The sequence below is a fragment of the Macrotis lagotis genome, chromosome 2, assembly GCF_037893015.1.
Source record: "Macrotis lagotis isolate mMagLag1 chromosome 2, bilby.v1.9.chrom.fasta, whole genome shotgun sequence".
NCBI lineage: Eukaryota > Metazoa > Chordata > Mammalia > Peramelemorphia > Peramelidae > Macrotis > Macrotis lagotis.
Window position 1 is genome coordinate 100,276,145 of NC_133659.1, and position 27,761 is coordinate 100,303,905.

Here is a 27,761-nt window from a genome sequence, read left to right on the forward strand (position 1 = left end):
TCTTAACCGGGGCTCTCACTTTCCTCCTTGCTCTGGCCTAGGCCACACTTGTATATCTAAGAAAAGAAAGAATGACTACTTGAGGTAAAGAAAAACTTTCTCCCATCTCAGATCTCACCTAGTACTTGGTTTTACCCTCCAATAAGCGTGTGTGATACCATATATTAAAACTATTTGTGTCACCACTAGACTATAAGATTCATGAGTCCATGAGCCAATGTCTTATGTTTGGATTTTGCCCCAGTACCCAAGATAGGTGTTTAATTTCTGACTTTTGATACACTTGACAGCTCCTTTTTGTCTCTAGGGTCATATTCAAATTACCATTTGACATTTAAAGGCCTCAACCTACCTTAAGGGGCTTATTGTCATCTATTCTTCCCTTTCATATACTCTATGACTTAATCAGATCAGCCTCCTTGGTGTTTCTCATATATAATCTCAGAAGCAAAGTATTAAGAGTGAGGAAGTCTAAGAAAGTCTTCTTATAGAACTTTAGTTGAGACTTGGAGAAAGTCAGAAGGTGGAGGTGAGGAGGCAGAGCATTCCAGGCATGGGGAACAGACAGTGAAAACAAAATTGGATGAACATTCACAGAACTGACCCATCAATAGCTACAGAGCAGACAGATAATGCAGATGGATAAATAGGAGAACAGAGTTGGATTGACTCTGAAAATTTAGGCAAAGCTTTTAATATCTTCCAAGTTCCTCTCTGAGACAAAGGTCTATCTTTTTTTAATACTGTTATTCTTTCTCTGCCTAAGTAACTGAGAGTCTTGGAGTGGCACAGTCTCAGAAAAATAAAATTCACTCAAATGTCAATGAAAAGGCATATGGTGGGAATGAGTAGACTCCAATAAGAGATGCAGCTTAAAGAAGAAAGTGGGATAGTCAGGCTCATAGGAGCTCAATTGTAAATGGAATTCAACTTCTTCATATAATGGATGAAGAAACTGAGGACCACAGAGGTTAAGTGACTCACCTGGGGTTTGTTTCACAGTCTAGAAATGAGAATTCAAACCCAGAATTTCTTGAGTCACAGTCCAATTCTCTATCCACTATAGTAAACACTTAATAAATGATTGATCGCTGCCTGTACAATGTAGCACGAGTGAGATGTAACCTGCCCCTACCCTCCAATTTATTCAAAAAATGTTTCTGCTAGGACCAGCCATGGTGTTGACAGGGCTTTAGGTGTTGGGTCAGGAATGGTGTGTCTGGTTAATGTCTGAAGGATGCCTATAAATATAGACCTAAGATAACTATAGTTTGTATATCAATAATAAGAACATATGATCTGATAAAGAATATTTCTTATGCAAAGCCTTGTTAAAAATGTACTCCCCATATCCCTTTACTCTTCCTACTTTGGAATCAAGATTGTTTTGGAATAGGTAGGAGATTGGGTCACAACAGGCATACCACCCCACTTCTGGAGTTGTAGAAGGAAAATATTTCTTCCCCTGCCTCCCCATACCAGGAAAGAGCCTGGATAAAGGAGAAATCCAGGCAGCATGAACCTTTCTTACCTTTCTATTCGGTGTTGGTTCAACTCTGTTATTCCTGACCTGTTCCTTTTCAAAAAGGTTCCTCTTGCTGGCCACCCCAACAGGAGTCACAAAGAATTCAGTCCGGGAAGAGCCTGGAGTCTTGACAGATTCTGATCTCTGAGAACAAAACAGAAGCCACTCAGTCATCTTGGAGCTAGGGTGGAGTTGGAGATAGATCAAAGGAGAGGAAGGAATGGGAAGAAGGGAAAAGAAGATGAGCTCTGTAAATTCCAGGGACTTTGACATAAGGTATAACCCCTTTACTCCTCCAGTGTTTTTTGTCCACCCCTATACCTGGATTTCTCCTGGGCCCTTTCACCAGTTCTAGAATAGGGCCCTTTCCTTTTCCCACGTATCTGGGTCTGTTTCTGCCTACTCACCTGTATAGCTGTGTGGTATCTCTCCAACTTCTCCCCTAACTTGATTGTGTTGCTTGGAAGCCTCACGCTGGCACTGGGAAGAAGGAGGAGGAGGAAGAAGAGAAAAGAAAATGAGGAGAGTGTAACAGCAGAGAGAGTTGGTTAGAAGCCCTACCAAGGGGGTGGCTAGGTGGTGCAGTGTATAAAGCACCGGCCCTGGAGTCAGGAGTACCTGGGTTCAAATCCGGTCTCAGATACTTAATAATTACCTAGCTGTGTGGTCTTGGGCAAACCACTTAACCCCATTTGCCTTGCAAAAACCTAAAAAAAAAAAGAAAGAAAAAAAAAAGAAGCCCTACCAGGACCAAGTCTCTGTCCTGAATTCCTAGGAATGAGAGATAGGTGTTGGGGTTCTGCATCAACTAATCTCTCCCCTGTACCTCCCCAAAGAACTGGAACTGTTACGAGGGCAATTGTACATTCAGTCTGCCACCTGGTGCCAGAGATGGGCACTTCAGAGATTCTGTTGATTTATTCTCCCCACCTGGATCTGGAGATGGTATCTGGCTCAGTTTCTCCTGGTTGGTTCTCCCTCTGCCCAAGCAAATCTACTCTGAGAATAATGACTACACAAGAAAAAACATTGAGAACAAGGGACATTCTTGAGGTGGGAGCCCTCACCCACCCAGAGCAAAGCTAACTGTGCTCAGTAGACTGTAGAGGAACCTGTTCTATTTGTACTTTAGGAGTGTAAGAGAGGGAGGGATAAAGGGAACAATTTCTCTCTAGCTTTTTCCTTAATGTATGTGCTCATCAGATTGGAAAATCCTTGAAAGTGGGGACTGCATTTTCAGCCTCAGACAGGGAGCTTCCTAAGGAAAGAACTGGGAATTGTCTAAGAACAAAGGATCATGTTCCTCCTTATTTTGCACCTATAACTTTCCGTTTCTTAATTTGTGATATAAACAGTTCTCAGAGTGGCAGGGTCACTGACACTGATCTGTCCTCATCCCAAATCCCATAGCTTCTCGGAATACTTCTCCTTGGGGAGAAGGATGGAAGCTAGAAATGAATAAGCCTTAGGCAGAACTCGGGTATCCTTCTAAGGATCCTTCCTTAACTGTCTCTAAGGCACTGTACACCTTTCAACTTCCTATCCCAGTTATGTTCAAAGTCGTCTTTTAGAAAAGTCATCTCCTATTCTTATTTCTGTCTGGTCCTCAAAATTTCCTGTTAGGTTGACCTTCTTACTGACCAAATTTATGGCTCTTTCATTCTTGTCCAATTCATCAGCCCTAGGGACTGCTGGGCAACCAGCATACATTCCTCAATCACAGCCCTTCAAGTCATTACTTGTCAAACCCTTCACTAAAGAAAGGAGCAAAGATTCTATTCCAGATGGGACAGGAGAGGTTCTCAGTGAAAAACATCAAGGAATATAAATGGCAATAAACTCTGAGAATTCATTGGTTCAAGGGGAGCGTGGGCTGCCACAGGCATATGAATAGACTAGTTTTCCTTATTCACAGATCAGTGATTGCGTCACTCCTCTGCTCAAAAACCATTAATGACTCCAACCTTCCAATGGAAATGAGAAGTTATCCAGTATGCAGGAAAGAGAACCATGAAGTCTAAAGTCTTGGGTTTAGAGTCTAAAGATTGGGTTTGAACTCTGACTCTAACAAGTCAACTTAATTCCTCTTATCCTTGGTTTTCATGTAAAATGAAGATGACAGGAATGGCATTTCACATGACCCAGAATTGTGAGGAAGTTTTGTTGTGTTCCATGGAGTGCTTTATATATGGACTATTATTAAAATGAGCCACTAGGTGGTGCCATGGTACTTATAGGAGTCAAGAAGGTTATCTTTCTGAGTTCAAATCCAACTTCAGACACTAGCTGTAATGACTCTGGGCAAGTCACTTTAACCCAGTTGGCCCCAGTTTCCTCATCTGTAAAATGAGCTGGAGAAGTAATTGGCAAATCACTCCATCATCTTTGCCAAGAAAACCCCAAATGAGTCATGAAGAGTTGGACATGAATGAATAATAAAATTACTGTAAACAAAGCCCAGATTTCTTTTTTTCAAGGGTTTCTATAAGGTGGCACCACTTTCCTATCTTCTTTTATACTATTTACCTACATGCTCCAGTTATAAACCAAAGGTCCCTCAAAGTTTGGCACAGTCCCAAATTCATATTTGTTCTCTATTTCTAGAATGTCATTTTCATTCCTACTTATTTTTGAAGTCCAGCTCAAATGGAACCTTTGAATCCCCTCCTCCAAAGTCAGTAATGATTATAGGATCAAATATATAGAGACCATCTGACTGAAACTAAAACCAAATGAGGTTAAGTGAGTATAAGCCTGTGAGGGCAGGCTCATGTCTTGATTAGTCTTTGTATCTTCTTTAACATCTAGCACAGGGTTCTTATAATGTCAGGGATTTAATAAATGCTTATTGACATTACTGAAGTTGACTAAAAAAAATTCCAATGATTTCATTAGTAAGAAAATGAGAGAGAGAGGGTCTAAGAAATATACTTTTCAGACAATTCTGAGAGATCTATTATGAAAAATGCCAATCACATTTAGGGAAAAAAAGCTATGGAGGTTAAATGTAGAGCCAAGCATAATATGCTCACTTCTGAAAATTTCTTTTGTTTTTTCTTTTTTTCTCTTGATTTTCCCCCCTTAGTTCCAATTCCTCTTTTACAATGTGACTGATATGGAAATATGTTAAATACAATTGTGCATGTACAATCTGTATCATATTGTTCACTATCATGGAAGGAGGGAGGGAAGGGAAAGGTGGTAGAAAAATGTGGATGTAGAAAAATATTTGTGCATATAATTGGAAAAAACAAATTTTTTAAAAAGAAATATATTTTTCCTTCAATGTGACATCAAAGAGAACAAGCAGAGCCTGCTCCCTGCATATCCACAAGTCTGAATAAACCACTGCTCAGATCCAGGGAGGTTATGCTAATACTGCTATGTCCAATAGTATTAACAAGGAACCAAAATTTTCCTCTTTTCCATTATCTTTATTCTATGTTCCTATCTGGGTTGCCCTCACCCTTCTCAAATCCTATTCAATTTTCAAGTTTGTGTTTTATTCAGTTTGTGTTCTACTCCTTTGCATAGAGTCCTTCCAGAGTATTCCAGCCTGACATCTTGCCTTCTGTGACTTTCTTTAAGGCTCCAGAATTTTTTCTTTCATTACTGTGAGTTTCATCTCTCTAGATTAACTGTAAAGTCTCTGAGTATACAGACCACATCCTGGACTTCTCCCATAATCCCCTAGGAAGTTAGACACAGACTAAGTGTTTAGTAGATATAAAAGAGAGGGGGGCAGACCCTCCCAAAACCCTTACCTACGGGTAAATGTTGACTCTGGGTTTTCTTTCTTGGTGCTCATCTGGAAAGAGAAAGAAAAAATGTTAGTGAAGGAGCCTACAGAAGACTCACCTTATGGGGTGTGAGTCTCAAATCTTTCCATCACTATTAACCTAACTCTTATTTCCATACTTATGCATATCACCTCTTTGTTGGAAAGAAAGAAAAACCTGGTCAAATGTTCGCAAAACTCAGTGGAAGAAGAAGTTTTCATTGCTTATTCCTGAATACTGGTCCAATGAGAGAAAGTGAGGCTTATAGCCTTGGTTTATTATGGAGCTCAGGTGGTGCTGGAAAAAGAATACTACAGCCCTTACTTCTTATCTTCAGGGTAACAGGTGGGAGCTCTATGTATGCTGATGGTGGTGGTGGAAGAATTCTATGGTACAGTTTATAAGGTGGGAATGATCAGTGATTTATAAGACATCTGAAAACCATAGATTATAAGATGGAATTTATTATTAATTATAACTAAATAATCAATGATAGATTGAGTTATTAAGCATGATTATAAATTATAAAATACTTTACTAAACAAAATTATTAATAATGATAATACTTGATACTCATTTGCTGCTCTAAAGTTTACAAAGCACATTACATAATCTCAGGACAGTCCTTCAATAGACTGGTGAGGTAGGTACCATAGGTCCAATTTTATAGATATGAAAACTGAGACTTAGAGAAGTCAAGTGATTTTCTCATGATTGCCCACTCGGTAGATAGGATTTGAACCTGGGTCCCATTCTAGGTTTAACTGGCTTTGTACTGCCATGCACTGTCTCATAAAGTACAAGTTGGGAAATATATGATAATATGCATGAAATAATATGATAATGTTTATATAGTATGGAGGAGAGGGAGTCATGGCTTAGAAATTATATGATTGTTATGATCCAGGTTGAGAATTCTGTTATGTAGTGAGAGTGGGTATTGTGTGGTAGGACCCTCAAGGAATTATGGCTCCTAAAATCATAGGATCATAGATTTAGAGTTGAAAGGAATCTTAAAAGAGATCCAAATCAACTTCCTTCATTTCATAGAAGAGGAAACTGAAACTTTGTCCAGTAGCTTACCAAGGTTAAAATAGACAAATGAGTGTCAGAGATAGGCTTGAGTTCAGTATTCTACTATACCAAAAGACCTGGTGTAGGTGAGTTATTTTGCATACAATGGGAATTTTTGATAGATACATAGAACTTGTTCATCCTTTGTTTTTAAAGAGGACCAATGACATCACAGGGTGATGTCTTGATCTGTCCATGAATTGGATTTAAGTGAGATACAGTTGCACAAAGTTGTCAGCTTCATTCTTTTCTTTCAGACTTATCAAAGTCCACTGGCAAGATACAAATCAAGATCAGGTTGACTTAGTGGATGACCTTAATGTCTTCAATGTTTGACCAAGCCTACTCCAGGGCATTGGAACACATTGTTCCCATTCACCCATTTCAACATGCAAGTCTTCACATGACTCTAGATTTAGAGGCCATTTAGCCCAGCCTCCTTTATTTTAGTTTTTTTTTTTTTTTTGCAAGGCAAATGGGGTTACGTGGCTTGCCCAAGGCCACACAGCTAGGTAATTATTAAGTGTCTGATAATGGATTTGAACCCAGGTACTCCTGACTCCAGGGCCAGTGCTCTATGCACTGCACCACCTAGCCGCCCCGCCTCCTTTATTTTATAGATGAGCAAACTGAAACCTAGAAAAACAAAGTGATTTCTAGATTGGGAGATCTGTAATGTGAGAAGATATGAGATGGGGGCAGGATAGGTGGCAAGAGGTGATAGTTGTATGATAAAGGATAAAATAGGAATAGCCCCATGGCCACCACTTGCAAATATGTAATCTGTTTAACATCTCTAGACTTCCCCATCAAGTGTGGCTGACTGTGTTAGAAAATTCTGTACCTATCATTTTGGCCATATAGGATCTCCAGGGAACAACTGATTGCTCATTTCTATTTATCTTATATTTTTTTTTTTTAGTTTTTTCAAGGCAAATGGGGTTAAGTGGCTTGCCCAAGGCCACACAGCTAGGTAATTATTAAGTGTCTGATACTGGATTTGAACCCAGGTACTCTTGACTCCAGGGCCAGTGCTCTATGCATTGCACCACCTAGCCGCCCCTATTTATCTTATTTTTAAAGGAATTCCAGTCCTTCCAGCATTCATTTGTCTATATGTCAACTCTGCCATCCAGGAAGGTCTTCTTTGACTCTAATCTAGCTGCCCCATGTTCTTAAAAGTATCCATTTTATCCCATGTTGTCTGTCGTGCATATGGAGAAAAGTGATATAGAGACCTTCCTCTCTTCCCTGACTCTTACCCGAAAGGAGATGGTCCGGGGGCTGGAGCGTTTGAGGGAACTGCTGTAGGTGATCTGGTTTGGAGAGGTCAATTCCGTTTCTGCCTCTTTCCTTGGGATCTTCACCTGGAGGAGAGAACAGCAGATTTGCCTGGTCCTGGAGCACTATGGGACACCAACCCAGGGTCACAGTTCTTTGGAGTCTTATGTGTGAGGTAGAGGGACAAACACTTAGCTGAATCCCTGTCTGGTGAGGAAAATAAAAAGCTGAAAGGAAATCTGTAAATTATTCCTCTTGTATTTCCTAGTTATGTGGTAAAATGAGAAGTTTTTTAGGGAGAATAATGGAGTAGAGGTGGGAGGTCTGTTGGCAGAGGGTGCTTATGCTCTCACATTCAGTCCAATAGTCCTTCAGGAGGGCAATGAGGCATTGTGGGAAGACAAGCCTCAAGAGCATGGATAAATTCCAATAATATTAGACCATTAGAAAGAACTTTAGGTGAAGATGCTCCTGGGTCATAGGACAAGGCTTTAGGTAGCAGGGCAATGGAATGGAATTAATGTAGAAAGATTTGAGAAAAGGAGAGGTAGATCCTGTTCTACAGTCAGATCCCCCTCTGAATTGTTTCGTGACCCTTCAACATTGGGATGCTCTTGGACCACAAGGATCCTGTAGTTCTCAAATTGACTTACTTTAAAATGTAAATTAAAATGTATTTTATTGTATTTTTATTTATTTGATTTAATATTTCCAAATTTACATTTTCATTTCATACAGGGGCTGAACCCAGTGTGTTTAATATCTCTGCTCTAAGAAACATGGAGTGGAGAAAGTTCTCTAAGACCAGACCCAATAAGTAATGCTTAAAAGGTCTTCAAAGGATTCCAAAGACCTCTGAGGGAGGTTGAATGGATGAATGAATGAAAGAGAATTTATTTAGCACTTACTGTGCATAAAATACAGTAATACTGGTTGAAGAGGAAGTGGAGGTTGAGATGGAGGGTGGAGAATGGATACAAAGTCAGAGTTATTACCCACCTGAAGGGTGATGGGCTGGAAGCGAGTAGCCACTGGCTGAGGTTCTGACTTCCTCTCCTCTCCAGGTCCCTCTGAAGAGGGAGACTTCACTGAGGTCTCCCTTATTTTTTGCTCTTTCTTTTCTAGCACATCTCTTTCAGAGTCCTTCTGGTCTTGAGTCTGAACTGGGGGCTGCTCCAAATCCAGCTTCCTTGAGATCATTACTTTTTCCCGAACTGACCCCTTCTCTGAGGTCAATGCTTTCTCCTGAACTGATGTCCTCTCAAAAGCCAATGCCCTCTCCCGAGTTGATAACTTCTTTGGGGTTAAGGATTCCTCAGAGACTGACCCTTTTTCTGAAAGTAATGCCTTCTCTGGGCCTGATGTCTTCACTGAAGTTAATGCCTTCTCCACAGTTAACACCTTCTTTGGAGTCAATGCTTCCTTGGGGACCAATGTCTTTTCTGAGAATGATGCTTTCTCAAAAGCAGATATCTTCTCTGAAGTTAATTTTTTCTCTGGAGCTGTCTGATCCTGGACTAGTGTCTTCCCTGAAGTTAATTTTTTCTCTGAAGCTGTCTGATCTTGGACTGCTGTCTTCTCTGAAGTTAATTTTTTCTCTGGAACTGTCTGATCCTGGGTTGGTGTCTTCTCTGAAGTTCTTTTGCTCCCTGAAGCTGTCTGATCCTGGTCTGGTGTCTTCTCTGAAGTTCTTTTTCTCTCTGGAGCTGTTTGGTCCTGGGGCTGTATCCTTTCTGGGACTGATATGGTCTTTTGGTCCAATGTCTTCACATCCTTTGTCTCTCCTCCCTCTGAAGTCTTCTCCTCTCTGGCCCAAGGTCCCCTCTGTTTCTGGCTCAATTTTCGTCTGGGTGGAGGAACCACATCTTTCTGGGGCACTGGGGGTTCCTGGGTGACTGACCCTGCATTGTGACTATCTTTTTTCTTCTCTTCATCTAGTTGTTCCTTGATGGAGGACTGGGAAGCCTCTAGGGCTTGCCTCCGCAGTCTCCGTTCCTGCCTAGTTCTCAGAACTTCCTGGAAAGTCTCATCTTCTTCCTCTTTGATGGAGGAATGACGCTTGGGAGCCTCAGTTTCCTCTAGACTTGGAAGCCTATAAGAGAGAAGATGGGGATATTACAGACAACTAGATCCTCTTGTTCCCTCTACAAGAATTTTGAACTCTTACCTATGTTCCTTTGTACTCTTATTCCTAGAAACCTCATGCTCTGCTTCACTACTAAGCTGGATCCTTTGCTGCTTCTAAAGAACAATTTGGATGTCCCCCTCTTACTTCCTTGATCACCCAGATTGTTAGTTTTCTTTTTGCCACAATCACCTCAAATTACTTTGTATGTAACTCAGTAGATATTTTGTATATCTCATCTGTTCACATATTTCTCCCTAGTCGATTATAAGTTCTTTGAGGGTAGAACTGGGTTTTTTTCTCTCCTTTGTAACCCAAAAGGCTTTTTTAGTTGTTTGCTGCATAGGAGGCATTCAGTAAATCCTTGAATTTAATAAAGTAGTTAGATGAGACTTATATGGGGGTGAAATTTAAATTATCCCTTGGAAAACTGACAATTGTAGCCTTATCACTGGAAGGGGCATAGGAGAGTACACAATTCCTGTTTTTATGAGATTGTAAAACTAAGGATAGACTAGTAAATTGACATTTTCAAAATCACGCAGTGATGTAGCCAGGCAGAGCTCCTGATCCTTATCCTTGTAGTCTATCCACTACGCTAAGTTTTTGTTGTTTTGGTTCATTTTTAGTTGTGTCCAACTCTTTGTGATCCCATTTGGGGTTTTCTTGGCACAAATACTGGAGTAGTTTCCCATTTCCTTTTCCAAGAAACTGAGGCAAATAAGATTAAGTGTCTTGTTCAGGATCACACAATTAATAAATGTCTGAGGTCAAATTTGATCTCAGGAAGATGAATCTTCCTGATTCCAAGTGGCACTCAACTCACTGTGCCAATTAACTGCCCCATCACTGAGAAACCCTTCAACTTTACTCTTAATTTTCAATTGTGGAAGAGAAAGCAGTTTGTACTAGAATGAGAAGAAGGTTTGTGAAGAGCCTTGGGACACATTTTTTATCACAATAGCCTCTCTTCCCTCTCTAGCTCATAGATTCTTTTTTTCCCCCCTTGAGGAAATCAGGATTAAGTGACTTGCCCAAAGTCACAGAGCTAGTAAGAGTCAAATGTCTGAGGTCAAATCTGAACTCAGTTCCTCTTGACTTCAAGGTCAGTGTTCTATCCACTGAACCATCTAGTTGTGCCTGGGTCACAGTTTCTTAACCTCATAAAGGCTGGAAGGGACCTTAGAGGTCACCTTTTTTAAGATGAAAAAAGTGAGGAGCAGAAAGGTCAATTGTCTTAGATCACATAGTGATCTAAGTAACTATCAAGAGAGGGATTTGAACCCAGTCTTCAGACTCCAGAAACAGTCATCTTTTCACCAATTCAGAGGGAAATGGACTCCTTGCTTTCCTCCTCCTCTCCTCCACCCAACTCCATCCATGTAAACAAAGACACATACAAACCTCTCCACTGCAGCCTGAGTTCCATTGTGGGTGACCTTGGGGGCTTCATCATCTGTGGTTGAGCTTAGACTTCGTTGCCGCCGACGTCTTTCTCGTTCCTGCTCCTCCTCATCCTCCAGTGTTCTTTGCCTTGCCAAGCTGCAATTGGGAAGAATAAATCTAAGATGAAAGAGACCTCGGACTACATGAGATGCTGGGGCTCTAAGTTTTCAGGGTAGCCCTATGGGAAACCCAGTAATAACTAATTGACATAAAGCAATCCAATGTTTGCAAAAATACTCTAAGTCCATTTTCTCATTTCATCTACAGTCAGACAGGGACTTCTAGTCCAACCCCTGATTTGACTGATCAGAAAACTGAGGTCTAGAAAGGTTAAAGATCTTGTCAAGACAAAAAGCATAGTGATAAAAGCAGAATTTTATCCCACATTCTTTGACTCCAAAGTCAAGGATTTTTACATGAGCTTCCCAGTGATCCTAAAAGGCAAATGTTTTTTCATTTTACATTTGAAGAATTTGAGAATAGAGAATCTAAGTGAGGCGCTCAGAGTCATATAGTTTGTAAGTGTCTAAGGAAGAAATCAGACATAGGTTTTCCTGGCCCCAAATCTGGTATTAGGTCCACTCTCCCCATCATCTTTCAAATAATCTGTGACTTTATTTTTGACTCTAAGGCTACTAAAGAAAGATAAAATGCTCTCTTGGCTTCTGTAGGCATTTCTACCCATGAGAGATCAACATTGCAGGAGCAGTAAGGGGATTTAGGTTAGACTTTACACAAAGAGAACCTCACTGTTGAACATTTAATAATCGACTTCTCTGTAAATCATGGAATCCCAGAATCCTGGAATGAGAAGAAGCCTCAGAGATCATCCAGGTCAAATGTTATGCATGGAGGAAGCTACTCACTAACAACCCAGAGAAATAATCCTCAAGTCTCTGTCTGAAGCCTCTGACAAAGAGGAAACCACTAAGTCCCAAGGTGGCAGCCCATTCCAATGTTGACAACTCTCACCATCAGGGTCTTTTATTTTCTCAGTCTTCTTTACTCATAAATTTCTGTTACTCTGGAAATTGTACCCTCCTGGAATAAGGAGGACAAGCCTAATCCTTCTTCCTTATGGTAATCTTTCCAAAGTTTGAAGGCACCTAGCAGGTCCCACGCTTACCCTTGCACCAATCTTCTCTTCTCTAGCCTAACCCCCCAGATCCCTGTAAATGGTTAAGAATTATTCATTAGGGTGGAGTGATGTGATAGGTATAAAGAAGTCATTTAATACTGTTTCTACTTCTCTAGTACTTTTCAGATTACAAAGCACTTACCCTACAATAATTATAGTACCACATAAGGAAAATAGTGCAAATATTATAATCCCAAATTTATAAATGAAGGAACTAAATTTCTGGAAACTTAAATATTACCTAGCACCACACAACTTTTAAGTAGCAGAGCTGAGATTCAGCTTGTCAAAAAGCATTTAGCGTTTATCATGTGCCAGTCACTGTGCTAAGAACTAGAGATAACAAAGAAAGGCAAAAACTTGGTGACTGTCCTCAAAGACCTTATGTTCTAATGTTGGAGACAATTTTTGCTATTGAATCCCTTCATGACCCCCAGATACTGGAGCAGCTTGCCATTTCCTTTTCCAGCTTATCTTAAAGATGAGAAAACTGAGGCAAACGGTTAAATGCCTTGCTTATGGTCAAACAGCTACTAAATGCCTGAGACTGGATTTAAATTCATGAAGATGAGTTTTCCTGATTCCAAGCCCAGTGTGCCATCTAGCTGCCCCAGAGGAGACAATATGAAAGACACATATATAAGAGAGCACTAGCAGCTTGTTCTTCTGACTCTAGCCCCAGGCTTTTTCTTTTCTCTTTTCTTTTCCATTTTTAAAACTCCTTTGTACCTCTCTAATCAACTTTCTTTTTACCATGTGATTTTACAATAATCCTTTCTAATATAGGAAATAATAATGGGGATGAATGGGCCTTGATGTGGAGGAATTTCCTCTGGAGGAAAGTCTCTTTCAGGAGAGACTATGCAATTCCCCAGGGAAAATCTTCACTAGAATATTGTCTAGTATCCTGTATTTATGTAGTTACTTTTTTAAAAAAAATAATGTCTAGGAGTTTATATTCATTCAGATGAAATTTAATCTTATTAGAATCACCCTCTTGTTAGAGCCTATAAAGTTCGTTTTGAATCCTGACTTGGTCATTCATCATGTTATCTTTTTGTCATCAAAAAATTAGACAAGCGCACCATATATATCTTTATCCAAGTTATTAATAAAAATGTCAAATAGTCCTGAACCAAGAAACACCCCACAGATGACTCCAAGACACCGACCCATTGTTGATTCCTTATTGAATCCTGTCACTAAAGATTTACTACATTGTAACCCAGAATACTATATCTTGTACTAAGAATTTTTTGTTGAAATCTAAGTATACTCAACTTAGAGAATTTCCCTCATTTACCAGTCCAATAACCCTATTCCCCCAAAAGGAGAAATTAGTTTAGTCTGAAAAGGCCTTTTTAAAATTTTTTGGTTTGTTGGTTTTATAGGTTTTTAAATTTATTAGTTTCAGTGATTACTATTTCCTCTTTTATTTAAAAAATTTTATTTTCATTCTGAACTTAAATGTCAAATAAAATGGGTATTTCCAAGAACAAAATAGAACAGAAAAAAAGAGGATTGTACATAAAAACCACAGCTTGAACTTAGATAAAGTTCAACTCTCTAATTGTCAAAATGCCTTGTGGGCATTTATTTTCATCTCTTGTCTGTATATACATATACATATATATATATATGTATATATATACATATATATATATATATATATATGTATATATTAGTTTTTGCAAGGCTTTGGGGTTAAGTGGCTTGCCCAAGACCACGCAGCCTTGCTACCCCATGTCTGTATGTTTTTTAAAGATACTTCATCAATCCTTTTTCTTCTTTTTTTGTTCCTTCAATCTTTTCTTGCTATCCTTCTTACTCCTCATCCTTCCACTCCTTCCTACTCTTACTATATGAAAGAAAAACAAGCCTTCAAAACAATATGAGTGATCAAGCAAAACAAATCCCCAAATTGACCCTGTCTGAAAATGTATATCACATTCCATAGCATTCTTTCATTTTATTTTTTCTCAATAACATGTAAAAGCAATTTTTAACATTTGTTTTTTTTTAAATTTTGTTCCAAATTCTCTCTCCTCCTCTCTCCCCTCCTTGGGAAGGTAAGCAATTTGCTATAGATTATATATACGCAGTCATGCAAAACATATTTCCATATTAGTTCTATTGCAAAAGAAAACAGACAAAAAAAAGAAAAATGAAGAAAGTTTTTAAAAAGTATGCTTTGGGTGTGGCTAGGTGGCACAGTGGATAGAGCACTGGCCCTGGAGTCAGGAGTATCTGAGTTCAAATCTGGCCTCAGACACTTAATAATTACCTAGCTGTGTGACCTTGGGCAAGCCATTTAACCCCATTGCCTTGCAAAAAACTAAAAAAAAAGTCTGCTTTGATCTGAATTCAGATTCCATCAGATTTTTTTTCTCTGCAGGTAGACTACTGTACTCTTTATCATAAATCCTTCAGAATTGTCTTGGATCATCATATTGCTGAAAATAGGTAAATCATTTACAGTTGATAATTGTATATCTCTTACTGTGTACACTGTTCTCTTGGTTCTGCTCACTTCACTTTGCATCATCTCATAAAAGTCTTCCCAACTTTTTTCTGAAAGCATCCTGCTCATCATTTCTTATAAAACAAAAGTATTTCATCACAATCTTATACCATAATTTGTTCTCTGTATCTTGAGTCTATCTTGATCAAGAGGTAGGTGTCATCATCCCTGGAATAATAGATTAGTCATTGCAATAATCTGAGTTCTCAAGTCATCAAAATTGTTTGTCTTTATAATACTGATATTATACAAATACTTCTGATTCAGCTCCCATTACTCTGCATCTAATGACAAAATTTTTCTCAAGTTTCTCTAAAATTTCATATTATCACTTCCTAAAGCACAATAATATTTTATTGTATTCACATAACAATCTCATTTTTAACCACTCCCCAAATGAGGATCACTCCCTTAAGCTGCCAGCTAAATAAACTGCTATAAGTAATTTTGTATATATAGGTCCTTGGGGGTGGGGGAGAGGGAGGCCATTGGAATTGGCACTTGGGAGTGGTAATTTTTTGGTAGGGAGCAGGAATTAGATTACAAGGGGTTGTAGATATTATGATAAAAACAACAAAAGAAATTTTTTTCCAGAAATTAAAGGAAGAAGGAAATAGAATAGAACAATAGCAATAATACTCTAGAAGGACTAAAGGGAAGTCAAAAGGCTAGAAAGACCTGAACATATTTGCAGACAGGAAGGAATCAATTCAGGAAAGACTGAAAGGACATGGAGGGAGAGGGAAGATGGTGGGAGCAAGGTGCTAGAGAAACCAAGAGGAATTTGAGAGAAGGGGACATAGTAATACAGAAGAAATTTAAGGAATGAAGAATTAGAGACTAAGGAAACTCTCAGAAAGATGGCATAAATCTTTTTTTCTTTTTGAATTTCCTTTTTTATCATGAACTTTATGATCTTCAATGCACATGAACATTTCAATATTCAAAGAACTAAAAAATATCTTCAATAACCTCTTGTTGCCTAAATTCTCTTATCTATAAAATGGGGGTGATGATATTATCTACTTCCTAGGGTTATTGTGAGGATAAAATAAAAGTATGTAAGCAAAGAGCTTTGCAAACCATTTAGCATAATACAAATAAAAGCTATTAAATTTAATTATATATTATAGTTTATTATTTAATGTACATTAAATTTAACACAATTGTAACAAAGTCACATTGCATGTTCCACTTTCTGTGTATTTTAAGAATATTTTGTTTCCTTCCTTTCATTCTCTCTTTCCTTCTTTCTTTTTCTTTCTCTCTCTTTCCCTCTCTCCTTTTTTCTTTTTCTCTTTCTTTTTCTCTCTTTCTTCTTTCTTTTCTCTCTTTTTCTCTTTCTTTCTATCTTTTTTCTCTTTCTATCTCTTTTCTCTTTCTATCTCTTTTTCTCTCTTTCTCTTTCTTTCTATCTTTTCTCTTCCTTTCTATCTCTTTCTCTTTCTCTTTTTCTCTTTCTTTCTCTCTGTCTTTCTCTCTTTCTCTCTTTCTATCTCTTTTCTCTTTCTTTCTCTCTATCTCTCTTTTTCTCTTTCTTTCTATCTCTTTTTCTCTTTCTATTTCACTTTCTCTTTTTCTTTTTCTTTCTATCTTCCTCTCTTTTTCTCTCTCTCTTTCTCTTTCTTTCTCTTTTTTCTCTCTTTCTCCTTCTCTCTCTTTTTCTCTTTCTCTTTCTTTCCCTCTTTCTTTCCCTCTCTCTTTCTATCTCTTTCTTTCTCTCTCTGTCTTTCCTTCTCTGTCTTTCCTTCTCTCTCTCTTTCCTTCTCTTTCTTTCTTTCTTTCTTTCTTTCTTTCTTTCTTTCTTTCTTTCTTTCTTCAATTTCAGTGAAATAAAAGGTTAGGTTGTCTGTTGCAGATAGCTGTGTATTAAGGAAGGAGAGCAGTAATGGGGAATAAGAAATGAGAAGAAAAGGTTTAGAAGAGCCCCTGTGGGCCTTGAGCTAAGGAACTGAGAATGGAATAGTAGAAGCCTGCCCAATACCTGTAAGGTTCCAGCTAAGATCGTATGCCATGAATTAATAATGGGTGAAGGCCAGTGCTTTTCCACTGCCACCTACGGCCTCTGCTGTAGAGGAAGAGGAGAAAGCCAAACACAAATAACCTTATCTTGTGCTGCTCTCATTGCCAAGAAAGGTTGCAGGAGACCAGAGGAGTAAGAGGTCACTGAAGGCTGAGCAGGCTCAAGGGAGATTTGGAGGCCATAACATGGAAGGAGGGACTGAATGGGGGCTGGGACTTAGAGAAACAAAGATGGGAGCAGAAGGATGAAGAGAGGACTCTGGAGAAATCAAATTGTGGACAAAGGTTAAGGGACACAACTTTCTTTTATATTCATATTGGAGATAAGGCTTGCAAAAGGTAAGTGAAATTATGGATGGCTTTCCCCTAAGCCAGTGACCTTAGCTCTCCCAACAACCCCACTCCAATGTGTCCCATGAGTCTGACTTGGGAGTGGTGAGGGAGACTTCCTTCCCTCTTGGGTATTTAAAGCATATGCTAATACCTTTCTCCTGCTGCCTTCTCTCTAACTAGGTCTATTCCTTTTCTCTCTCCTGTTCCTTAGTCAAGATGCTTACATTTCCACTGCCATTTCCTGTGTTGCCACCATCTCTTGTGTTCTCCTAATTGTGTTCTCCTAATTGCCACTAACCTTGTTCCTAAAAAATATGAAAATAAATCACATTTCTTTCAGCTGAAGCACCTATAAAGTGCATTTAAGAAGCTTGTGATTTGTTCTAATGGGTGTGTATCCCACCTGCCTGAGAGAAGTGGTGAACTCAAGGCCCAATGTGAGACCAACGTTGTCAGTCATGGTTGACCTGTGGATTTGTTTTGTCTGACTGCTTATTTGGTACAACAGGGGGCTCTAAAAAAATTAGGTAAGTATTGGTGTGGGAAAGAGGATAGAGATAGTATTACAAAAAAAGAAGAAAAGTGATTGAAGTTTAGAGGGTTTTTTTAATTCACAGAAAAGAAAAACTAGCAGGGCAGCTTTGAAATTATGTTTATTGTATCTTTTAAAACATATATTTATATAAATATTAATATTTAATATTACATTATATTTATATAAAACATACAATACAATTAACTATTAATACAATATTTAATAAAAATATAAAATATATTTAAAAACTTTATGATAGAGATAATTTCTCATGCATTCTTTTGTATATGGAAAGGGATTATGTTTTAGGACCCTTTTAAATTAGAAAACAAAAAAATAAAAGCTATAAGCAAAAAATAGAAATAAAATAATCCTGAAAGTGTATCTTTTGTAAAGTGAAGAATCTTATTCAAATTCAAGCTATAGGGTTGGGATCAGAGGGAGAGAAAATGAGTCAGACAGAGACAGTTAAATGGACAGAGTAGAGTTCTTCAGGGAGTAGAGTTCTAATTTACTTTTAGTAGTCAGTCAATCAGATTCCCTTTCTACACTTCAGTTTCTTCCTTTGGAAAAGGAAGGTTGGCCTAGGGGACCACTAAGGACCCTCCCTCAGAAGCATCTGCTGTGGATCAGAAAGCCATACTTGAGCTCAGGAAGACAGGTTCAAATCCCATTTCACATACTTACTGACAATGTCAATCTGGACAAGACATTTAACCTCTTACAGCTTCAGTTTCTTCATTTATAAAAATGAGGATTGAAATAACACCCAGATAAAATGAGATAATATTAAAAGCACTTTTCATATTTTACATTAATATAAGTACTACTACTAATAATTGTTATTAATAATTATTATTAATAATATAACAATATTAGCTTAAACAACTACATAAGGGGTAGCAATTAATGATACAGATGAGGAAACTGAGCCTGAGAAAGGTTAAGTGACTCTCCCAGAATCTCAAGCTAAGTATTTGAGGCAGAATTCGAAACTTGGGACTTCCTGACTCCAAGTCCAGATCTCTGACCAACTGTGCCACCTAGTTGCCATCCTCCTCCTCCTCCTCATCAACATCAAGCTCTTACATACTATGATAGGAATGCTAGACTCTTCTGCAGCAAACCACATATTGTTTGCCAAGCAATGGGGGTACAAAAACAAAAATTAAATTAGTCCTTGCTTACATCTTATCTGGGCATTCTTTATAAATATATACCCCCCCTCCCGTTTGCTTAAGTCAGCATACACCCAGCTTCCTAAGGACTCAGACCAAATCTGCAGACCTTTTAAAGCTTCCTGTCTTATCTGCATCACAATTCCATAATAATATAGGGAAGTCAGAGCATCCCAGGTCATCTAGAGGCCTTTGTGTCCCTCTTCCTACCCTGAAACAAAAAGGTTCGATCTAAACCCATGTCATGGAATCTGCCTTCAAAGTTCTCCCAGTATCCCAGAAGTATATGCTTCAACTCTCTCCTTGGAGCATAACTCTGTTCTTCTCCCTCTTTCCTTCCTCTGACAGCCAAGAAAAGGTTTCATAAATCAAGCCTCAGTCCTCCCCACCACAACTGGAATCCATCTCTTCTTGTCCACTTCAGTAGTTAGACATAGTTGTCCTCATCTCATCCCCATAAAAGACTCTATTTGAAGAGTCCTTCAGGGTATGCCAAGGACTTTCTTTCCTATTACCTCTCACTACTTCCTTACTTCAATTGTGCAAGATAAGCAGTTATTTACTTTGGGCTCTGACCTGTGATAGAATTGGTGTGGGGAGTTCCTGGTGAGGAAATTACGCATTATAAAATATATGTCCCACTTTGCAACCCTTAAAGCACTAAAGAAATGCTATTTTTATTATCTCAGATGATATGGCCACCCTGCTAAGTGTCAGAGGAAGGACTTGAACTCAGATCTCCCTGATTTTTAGAGGCAGACTCTGTCCACTTTGTCAAGTGGCCCTTGCAGTTAAGCAGTACACATATTAACATTCCCATTTTATAGATAAGAAAACTGAGGGTCAGGGAAATTGTGATATGCTGAGCTAGTGCCTGTGTCTGAACTTAGAAACCAAGTGGTCTGTCTCCTAGTTCAGAATCCTTTTTATTACACCAAACTGTCTTTCTTCTTTGGTCAAACCACCTCTTTCTATATCCCAGAAGATAGGAATTAAGTAAGGTTCTGCTATGCCCTGTTGTTGAGTCGTTTTTTTCAATTGTGTCTGCCTCTCTGTGACCCCATTTGGGATTTCCTTGGCAAAGATACCGAAGTGGTTGTCATTTCCTTTTCCTACTCTTTTTACAGATGAGGAAACTGAGTCAAACAGGGGTAAATGACTTGCCCAAGGTCATAGCTTTGGGTACTAGACCCTGGTAGCAGGGATTTATGAGCTATGGCCTCCTCCCTTAGACCATTAGTTCCTATTAAGCCAAGGACCAGATCAATCTATCTCTTTCTGCACAAAGCTAACTCAGGACCAAATGTTCAGTAGAAACATTCCTCTGATGAGGTTTTGGGCTATCCTCCAAAAATCTGAAAGATTATCAGTGCATCTTTCAAAACCAAACTAGAACTTGTGAATTAATACATAGCTGGGGAAAAACTGATCCATTACCCATCTTCTTTTCTCCAGACTAAGTAACTCTTAGCTTCCTGGACTTGTCCTCTGAGGCTTCTTTCTCAACAACCAAGTGCCTTTCTCTGATCAACTCCTGCTAAGAGGGGTATTTCCTAGGCCAGAGGTCGGTCAGTGCTCATTCTAGGAAGGACACTGAAAAACTGGAAAGAAGAGATGGAGAGTGAGAAAACCAGAGAATACACTATGTAAAGATGGGATTTTAGGAACTAGTGATATTTAACATGGAGAGGAGAAGTCTTGGAAAGACATGATACCTATCTTCTAAGGACAAGACAAGAATGGAAAGGTAGGGGTGGGGGGAAGAATTAAATTGCATCTGCTTGGCTCCAGAGTGGGGAACTAAGCAATGAATGGAAGGAGACAGAAGGCAGAGTTTTGGTTCCAAGTAAGGAAAATCTTCCTAAAAATTGACAGTGATCAAGAGTGTACAATACTGGTGGCAACTAGGTGGTGCAGTGGATAGAGTACTGGCCCTAGAGTCAGGAATACCTGGGTTCAAATCCAGCCTCAGAAAAAAAAAAGAGTGACAATACTGGAGGGGATTTCTATTTGAGTTTCAGTAGATCTAGATGACCTCTGAGGTTCCTTTTAACTCAGATTCTGAAGTGAGACTTCCCCTCTAGAACAGAGCTAGTTATGTCAAGGCAAAACCATAGCAGTGATCAGGAAATCACCTTTCTCCAAACAGAGTCGGAATCAAGTCTTCAAGGCTCCTAGGCCCTATCCTCCCTATCTGAAGGAGCTTATTTATTCCTCTTTACCAGAGCCTTATATGGTGCTAACATCTTATTGATCAGAGCCTAAGAATGAATCACTCTGCCAAGCTAGTCATAGTCATCCAGATCCATGGCATCTGCACCTCTGGTTCCTATATCCTTAGTCTTTGGTTTCATTGCCCATTCAGGGCATTTGCAGCCTCAAAAATACTGTTCTCTCCTATAAGAATATAAACACCTTCATAAAAAAGTGAAAAGGTCCTTCATGTACAAAAACATTTATAGCAGTTCTTTTTATGGTGGCAAAAACTGGAAACTGAGGGAAAGGAGGAAAGGAAAAAAATTGGAACTCAAAATTTTTTAAAAGGAATGCTAAAAATTGTATTTATTTATAACTGGCAAAAAATAATTTAAAATTAATTAATTAAAAATGAGCACCTAGAGGATAGGAAGAGCTTTGAACTTTTATTTGTATTTCTAGCATTTAACCCAAAGTTTGGCAGTACTTAAGTTCTTGGTAAGTATGTAATATGTTGTTGTCATTGTTGTCTTCATATTTAATTTATCCATTCCTCCCTGCTATGTCCAGCTCTGAAATCATTGACTCCCTTTTTCTTCTCTCTCCTTCTTAGCAAGATACCAATCCCAGGGAAAAATGTGAAGCAAAGATGCAAATTGTTATAGACCTCCAAATAAAAGAAAATGGCTCAAACTCTAACACCTTTAGAAGACATGTTTCTTTTGGTTTGGAGAATGTCAAAGTTATAGTTGGAGGTAGGTTTGGGGAATCTGGAGGTGGTATCTACCTTAGCAGATCAGATATCAGGAGGGATTGCCAAATGTTGATGACTATGAAACCCCAGAGGGAAAAAATGATGCTGATTTTCTTAAATGACAAGAGTTTCCCCTGACATAATTCTGTAGAATAACTATCTTATATTCAGACAGGCAAAGGCTGGGATGATCACTTAATGTCTGTGAGTCTCCTGGCCTAGAAAAGACCTGAATTTTTAATGAGGAAATGAGGAAAACAACTTCAAACAAACAACAAAACCAAAATTTAATAGTAAGAGGCACAGTGAATAGAAAGCTGACCTCAAAGTTGATAAGAATCACATTCAAGTCTAGCATGGCTGTGTGACCTTAGACAAGTCACTTAGTTTTTCAATACTATCAAGCAACTCATAAGACTTTCATTTGCTTCTGAAATGGCAGACGTTTCTCACCCAAATTCCCTATACCAATGAAATCACACATTTGATATTAAAAAAATAAGAAAAGATTCCTACCTTTGTCTCACCTGTTGACATAAACTGCTTTCCCATTGACTCCCTCCCAATAATTGGTTTCCTCTTTTGGTTTTCCCTTTAATTCTTCCTGAAAGTGCTCAAAGCAAAGCTACCCCTCTGAAAGCTGAGTGATAGGAAAGAAAGCAAGGAAAAAATGAGGATGTTTCCTTCTCTTAGGCACTGTCAGCAAAGAGGATTTCACTCCCTTCCTGTAACTATTAAGTCTACTCCTATCTCATTAGGAAGCTCTTCCTGGGGTCCATTCTGTTGGTGGTACTAGAGCAGAAAAACCATCACCCTGAGTGGTGAAAGGAAGGAAGGGAACCCAGAACTATTTAGCCCAATAGACCCTCATTCACCCCACCAAAATTTTTTTAAATTTTTTTTACAGATGAGAAAAATGAATCTTGTAAAGGCTAAGTAAGCCACCCAAGATCACAGAGTTTTAAAATAAGACCTGTGATAATAGATTCTGAGCTGGAAGGTCCTTAGAAAACATATAGTTCAAGTCTAACTTACAGATGAGTAAACAGGCTCAAAGGAGTTAAATGACTTCTCAGGATAACCATGGCTAGTAAGTATCAGAGATGGTACTCAGATCTCCCTCCTTTTTCCATTATGATGCTTTGAGGTATCCTCCAAAAATGTGGAAGATTCTCAGTGCATCTGACAATTCACTGCCTCCTTTTAGGATCATAGGATTTAGAGAGAACTTGATCCTTAGAGATTTTCTAAGGGGTTGGATAAGAAAAATTTCAGCTTTCCCCAGCTGTATACATAGGTTCCTCCAAATGTGGCAAGGAACATTATTCTATCATTAGGGTAATTTTTTAAAGTTGAAAAAGAAATCAACCAATTTACTGCATGGGGGCAAAACACATGGGCAGGCAGTTGTTCTGGGGAAAAGCACTGATCATGGTAGTCCAGACCTGGGTTCTCATCCCTGCTCTAACTGGGATATAACCTTGGATGGGACACAAAACTTAGAGAGAAAAGGAACATTTGAGATTATCTGAGAGAGTTGGCAGGTTCTGCTTCTATCATTTGCTATGTATGTGACTGCAGTATGTCACCCTATCTCTCTGTGTCTCATTTACATCAAGTGGAGATATTGGATGAGATGATTTCCAAGTTTTATTCATCTGGCTTCATAGATAGAGTCCTAAACTTGGAGTCAAAAAGACTTGAGTTCATGTTTCATCTGAGACATTTATTAGAACTGGGACCTTGGGCAAATCACTTAACTTCCATTTGCCTCAATTTCCTCCATTGTAAAATGGGAATAATAATAGCACCTACTACCCAGGTTTGTTTTGAGGAACAGGTTTGCTTTGCAAACCTCAGAGCATTATATAAATGTTATTATAGCTATTTTTATTATTATCATTATTATTATTATTATTATTTATTATATAAAGTCACTTAAGGCTATAAGACTACCTCTAATAGGAATGAAGAAGCAGGAGACCAGACACATCTGGTTGGCAAATTAAGAGGGTTGGGCAGGGCGCAGTCTGGGAAATACATCTAAAACTTGAGCTCCCCCATCACAATGTTCAGGCAAATGATTAACCCAAGACCTGGACTGCTCTGTGCCAGCCTTTCTCAGTTCCCCTTATTACCCCCCATGAAACAGCCTTGGTGTCTCCTGCCAAGGTGAGAAGGAAAGGAGGAGCAGAAATGGAGCAATAGGACAGCAGAGGGAGCAGCAAACAGGAACAGAGAGAAAATGTCCCCTACATCCACAGCCAGGCCTCGATGGACTGTGAGGCTGGGCTATCTTCCCAGAAATCAACTTCCCACTCCCTCCCAACACCTTCCTGCTCAATCTAATCCCAAGGAGTCTTTTTTTGAGACCATTCCCACAGGGTCCTGCTTAGACTGCCCAGGAGATGGCATAAAATAGTGATAAGAATATTAAGTTGGGTATGGGGGGGGGGGGTAGGGGAGAGTCAGAAGACCTGGGTTTGAATCCTGGCTTTACTACTTACTACCTGTATAAACTTGGGGAAGTCATTTAATGTTTATGGGTCTGTTTTCTCATCTTTAAAAAAGATCTCTAATTCAATTAAAAAACATTATAAAGGCCTTCTCTAGCTCTAAAATCCATTATCTTATTAGTAATTAACATCTGAAGATGCAGCTAAGACCTTCACACAGCTCCAGGTTGGTTCCCCTTGTTCTTTCCCAAATAGACTTGAGCTATGGCCACACTTGCCCCACCCTCAGTCCAGCCCCACCCAGAAGAGAACTGGGAGCCCTGGAGAACAAGAGGCTCAGGTTACGGTGATGGGTGACTCACAGATGCTTCCCACTACTTGTTTTTAACTACAACAAGAAGCTTCTTTCTGCTCTGGTGTCTCATTGGGGTGACAATGGTCCCCCAGAGGGGACTGGCTCCAGGATGGGACTTAATTCCTTAGGGCAGGCAAGATGGAGTCATAGGGAAGGGATTCTTGAACATTAACCACATACTGGGGCATGAATTTTCATTGAAGTAAATGAGAAATCTGAGAATGAATGTGAGCCTCAGCATTATTTTTAAATTTCCCCATAATTGGGGGGTAAAACACATGCATAGAATATATGTAGTAGAAAAATAATTGGCCTCAGAGTCCAGGCACCTGAATTCTTGTCAGTTCTGCTACTAACTATGACCTTTGAACAAGTGACTTAACTTCTCTGGACCTCAGTTTCCTCATCTGCAAAATAAAAAGTTACACTAAATAACTTTTAAGGAAATATTAAAAATTCAAATCATTTTAAGTCTTAGATCATCAATTTCCTCAACTGTAAAATATATATATATTGCCAACATCTGAGTTTGATGAGTAGAAAATAATTTATATCTTAAAGTGTTTATACATAAATGGAAGTTCTTAGTGTTTTTATAAATATATTCACACATATAACCTAGAAAAGTGGATGGGCCATTGAACTGGAAGTCAGGAGAACTGGGTGCTAGTCCTGAAAGTCTCATTAATTAGTTGTGTGAGCTTGGATAAATCCCTTAACTTCTCTTGGTCTTGGGTTCTTTATTTGGAGAATGAAAAGCTTGCACTAAATGATCTCCAAGGATCCACTTTTATTTCAACCTTCTAGAATTTCATATACACACACATACATATATATATGTATATGTATGTATGCATACATGCATGCACTGGGTCACTCCTCTCACATATATAAATATGGAGGCAGGTATGGAGAGAGAGAGAGAGAGAGAGAGAGAGAGAGAGAGAGAGAGAGAGAGAGAGAGAGAGAGAGAGAACTGTATGCTGACATACACAGAGTCCAAGGCCATGGTCTCACTGGCCACGCCCTGAGCTCAGCCCTTTCCTAGGGCATCTCCACCAGCCCTAGCAGACAGTACCCCTTTTCCAAAGAACTGGCTTCCCTCCCTACCAGGGTTAGACTGGGAACTCCTGCTCTCCCATTCTCTAGAACCCACCAAGCAGCACCCTCTGCATTAGACATTAACAGTTTTTGAGAGTTGGGGTGGTGGTGGTAATGAAATTGACCTTCAGTCACCTGAGGTATTTGATTACCTTTAAATTAGGGGTACTAATCTAGTCTTATCTATATTATTTGGGGGAAAGGTCCTGACCTTTCTGCACCTTGATCACTCCTTCACCAAGACCTTGTAATATGAGATTGGAGAGAAAAATGGGATATAATGATAAATATCTGGAAGAAATGAAAAAAAAATCAGACAACTGAGGAAGGAAGCTAACAACTTAACAGTCACCCCTATCATCTTCATTGATTGATTTGAACCTACACTGCTCACCCCTACCCCCAACATGCACATTAACTTCTATAACTCTGGCTGTAGTACCAGAATCTAGAGGACCCCCCCCCTCCATCTATGATCCTTTATCACTGTGTGACCTTGGGCAAGTCATTTACAATATGTCAGCCTTAGCTTTGTTAGTCAAAGACCAGCTTTGAATTTGGAAGGAGAATATAGATTGAATTAAAGGTTCTGTATAGACTTTAACTATAGAGAAAGTTAGGAAATCTAGTGCCCATGCTCTTTCTGGTTGGAAATCCAACTGAGTTCACTCTGACCCTGGCATGACTTTCATAATCAAATGGTCAAGGTTCTTAGTTCTCTTGCCCTTTCCCCAGTTAGAATAAAGTCTAATTCAGAGTATGGATAAGCTTCCAACCATGTGGTAAAATTAAGTTCTCTTCAGGAGAGGAAAACATCTATTTCCTAACACACACACACACACACACACACACACACACACACACACACAAACACACAAAGAGAGAGAGAGAGTGATTCTTTCCTCTTGGTTATCAGTTGACCTAACATGGTCCTTATCTGCCTGAATTTAAAAAATTTTCATAACATCGCTGTATTCTATCTAGGAAATGTGAAAATAAATGGGGTTTTATTCCGGTAATGAAGTACCAACCTGACGCAATCAGAGGCCATGAAATAAAAGTATCAGAGACCTCCCTCCCTTTGCAGATGTCCCTCTTACTTGCATCCTAATTAGAAAACATTCAGATCACTATGCTGGAGGAAGGTGAGGTTGGCTCAGCCTCCTGTAGCCCCTGGCCCCAGGGACCCTAACCATAACGGAGGAGAGATAGGCTACTTGGAAAAAACCCACAGTCTTGTCTGGAAGTCTTAAAGTTTGGGGGAATCCCAGTTCTGCTTCCCAGATGTGAATCTGCAAAGACTAGGAAGGAAGAAGCTACAGGGGCTGGGTTGGAATGTTACGCGGCTTAGAGCAAATCGCTTTACATTTCGTCTCTTTAAAATGAGGGTTTGGATAAGATCTCTTAAAATCTTTCCAGCACTGCCGTTCTAGGATTTTTCTACTGACTCCCCAGGCAGGACAACACAGGATCCCGGGGAGAGGAGATACCTGACCCAGTCTGCGGGATCCACCAAAGAATGAGGGAATCTCTTGTACAATTTCTAATTCTCCATCCTGAACTGTTGTCAAGAGAAAGGCATAAATAAGAGGAGACAAAGTGCTGGGGGCTTCTTCTACACCCTGAAAACCTTGGCCTTTCAGGGAGCTGGGAATCCCTGCCCCACTCTCCCTCAGATCCCTCTGTCTCCCCAGTTCCACTCACCTTGACAGAGCCGACCAGTTCTTTCTCTTAACAGACATCGTCCCAGAGGGGCTGGGGTGCTTCGTCCCACCAGCAGCACCCTCTTCCTCCTCTTTGGCTCCAACCTCCTCCTCCAAGGATCCACTCAGTGCTTCTTCCCCTCACCTGCCCCTGAGTCCCTCCTCCTTGCACCAGCCTTGAGCCCAGGTGAATCACATGGTGCCTTATCTCCCCCCTCCCTCCCGCGCTCAGACACCCC

The 27,761-nt window shown here is 39.4% G+C and overlaps 1 protein-coding gene and 1 long non-coding RNA gene across 3 annotated transcripts in view; one reads left to right on the forward strand and one right to left on the reverse strand.

Annotated features, from left to right (window-relative positions):
* LAD1 (ladinin 1) overlaps positions 1 to 27,744 on the reverse strand; it is a 32,188-nt gene extending 4,444 nt beyond the window's left edge. The window contains exons 1-7 of the mRNA XM_074222347.1: positions 27,524 to 27,744; positions 11,189 to 11,326; positions 8,659 to 9,751; positions 7,641 to 7,745; positions 5,290 to 5,333; positions 1,933 to 2,005; positions 1,532 to 1,669 (exon numbers count right to left, since the gene is read on the reverse strand). Coding sequence (XP_074078448.1) covers positions 1,532 to 1,669; positions 1,933 to 2,005; positions 5,290 to 5,333; positions 7,641 to 7,745; positions 8,659 to 9,751; positions 11,189 to 11,326; positions 27,524 to 27,561 — 1,629 coding nt within the window. The 5' untranslated portion in view covers positions 27,562 to 27,744. The remainder of the gene's footprint in view (positions 1 to 1,531; positions 1,670 to 1,932; positions 2,006 to 5,289; positions 5,334 to 7,640; positions 7,746 to 8,658; positions 9,752 to 11,188; positions 11,327 to 27,523) is intronic.
* On the forward strand, positions 1,361 to 22,040 carry LOC141512957 (uncharacterized). Of its 2 annotated transcripts, XR_012475648.1 has the most exons (4): positions 1,361 to 1,801; positions 17,585 to 17,771; positions 21,616 to 21,651; positions 21,767 to 22,040. It is a non-coding gene; the product is annotated as an uncharacterized LOC141512957 (long non-coding RNA). The 2 variants fall into 2 exon arrangements; XR_012475647.1 differs by having other exon boundaries at positions 21,616 to 22,040.
* Positions 27,745 to 27,761: the final 17 nt, after the last annotated feature.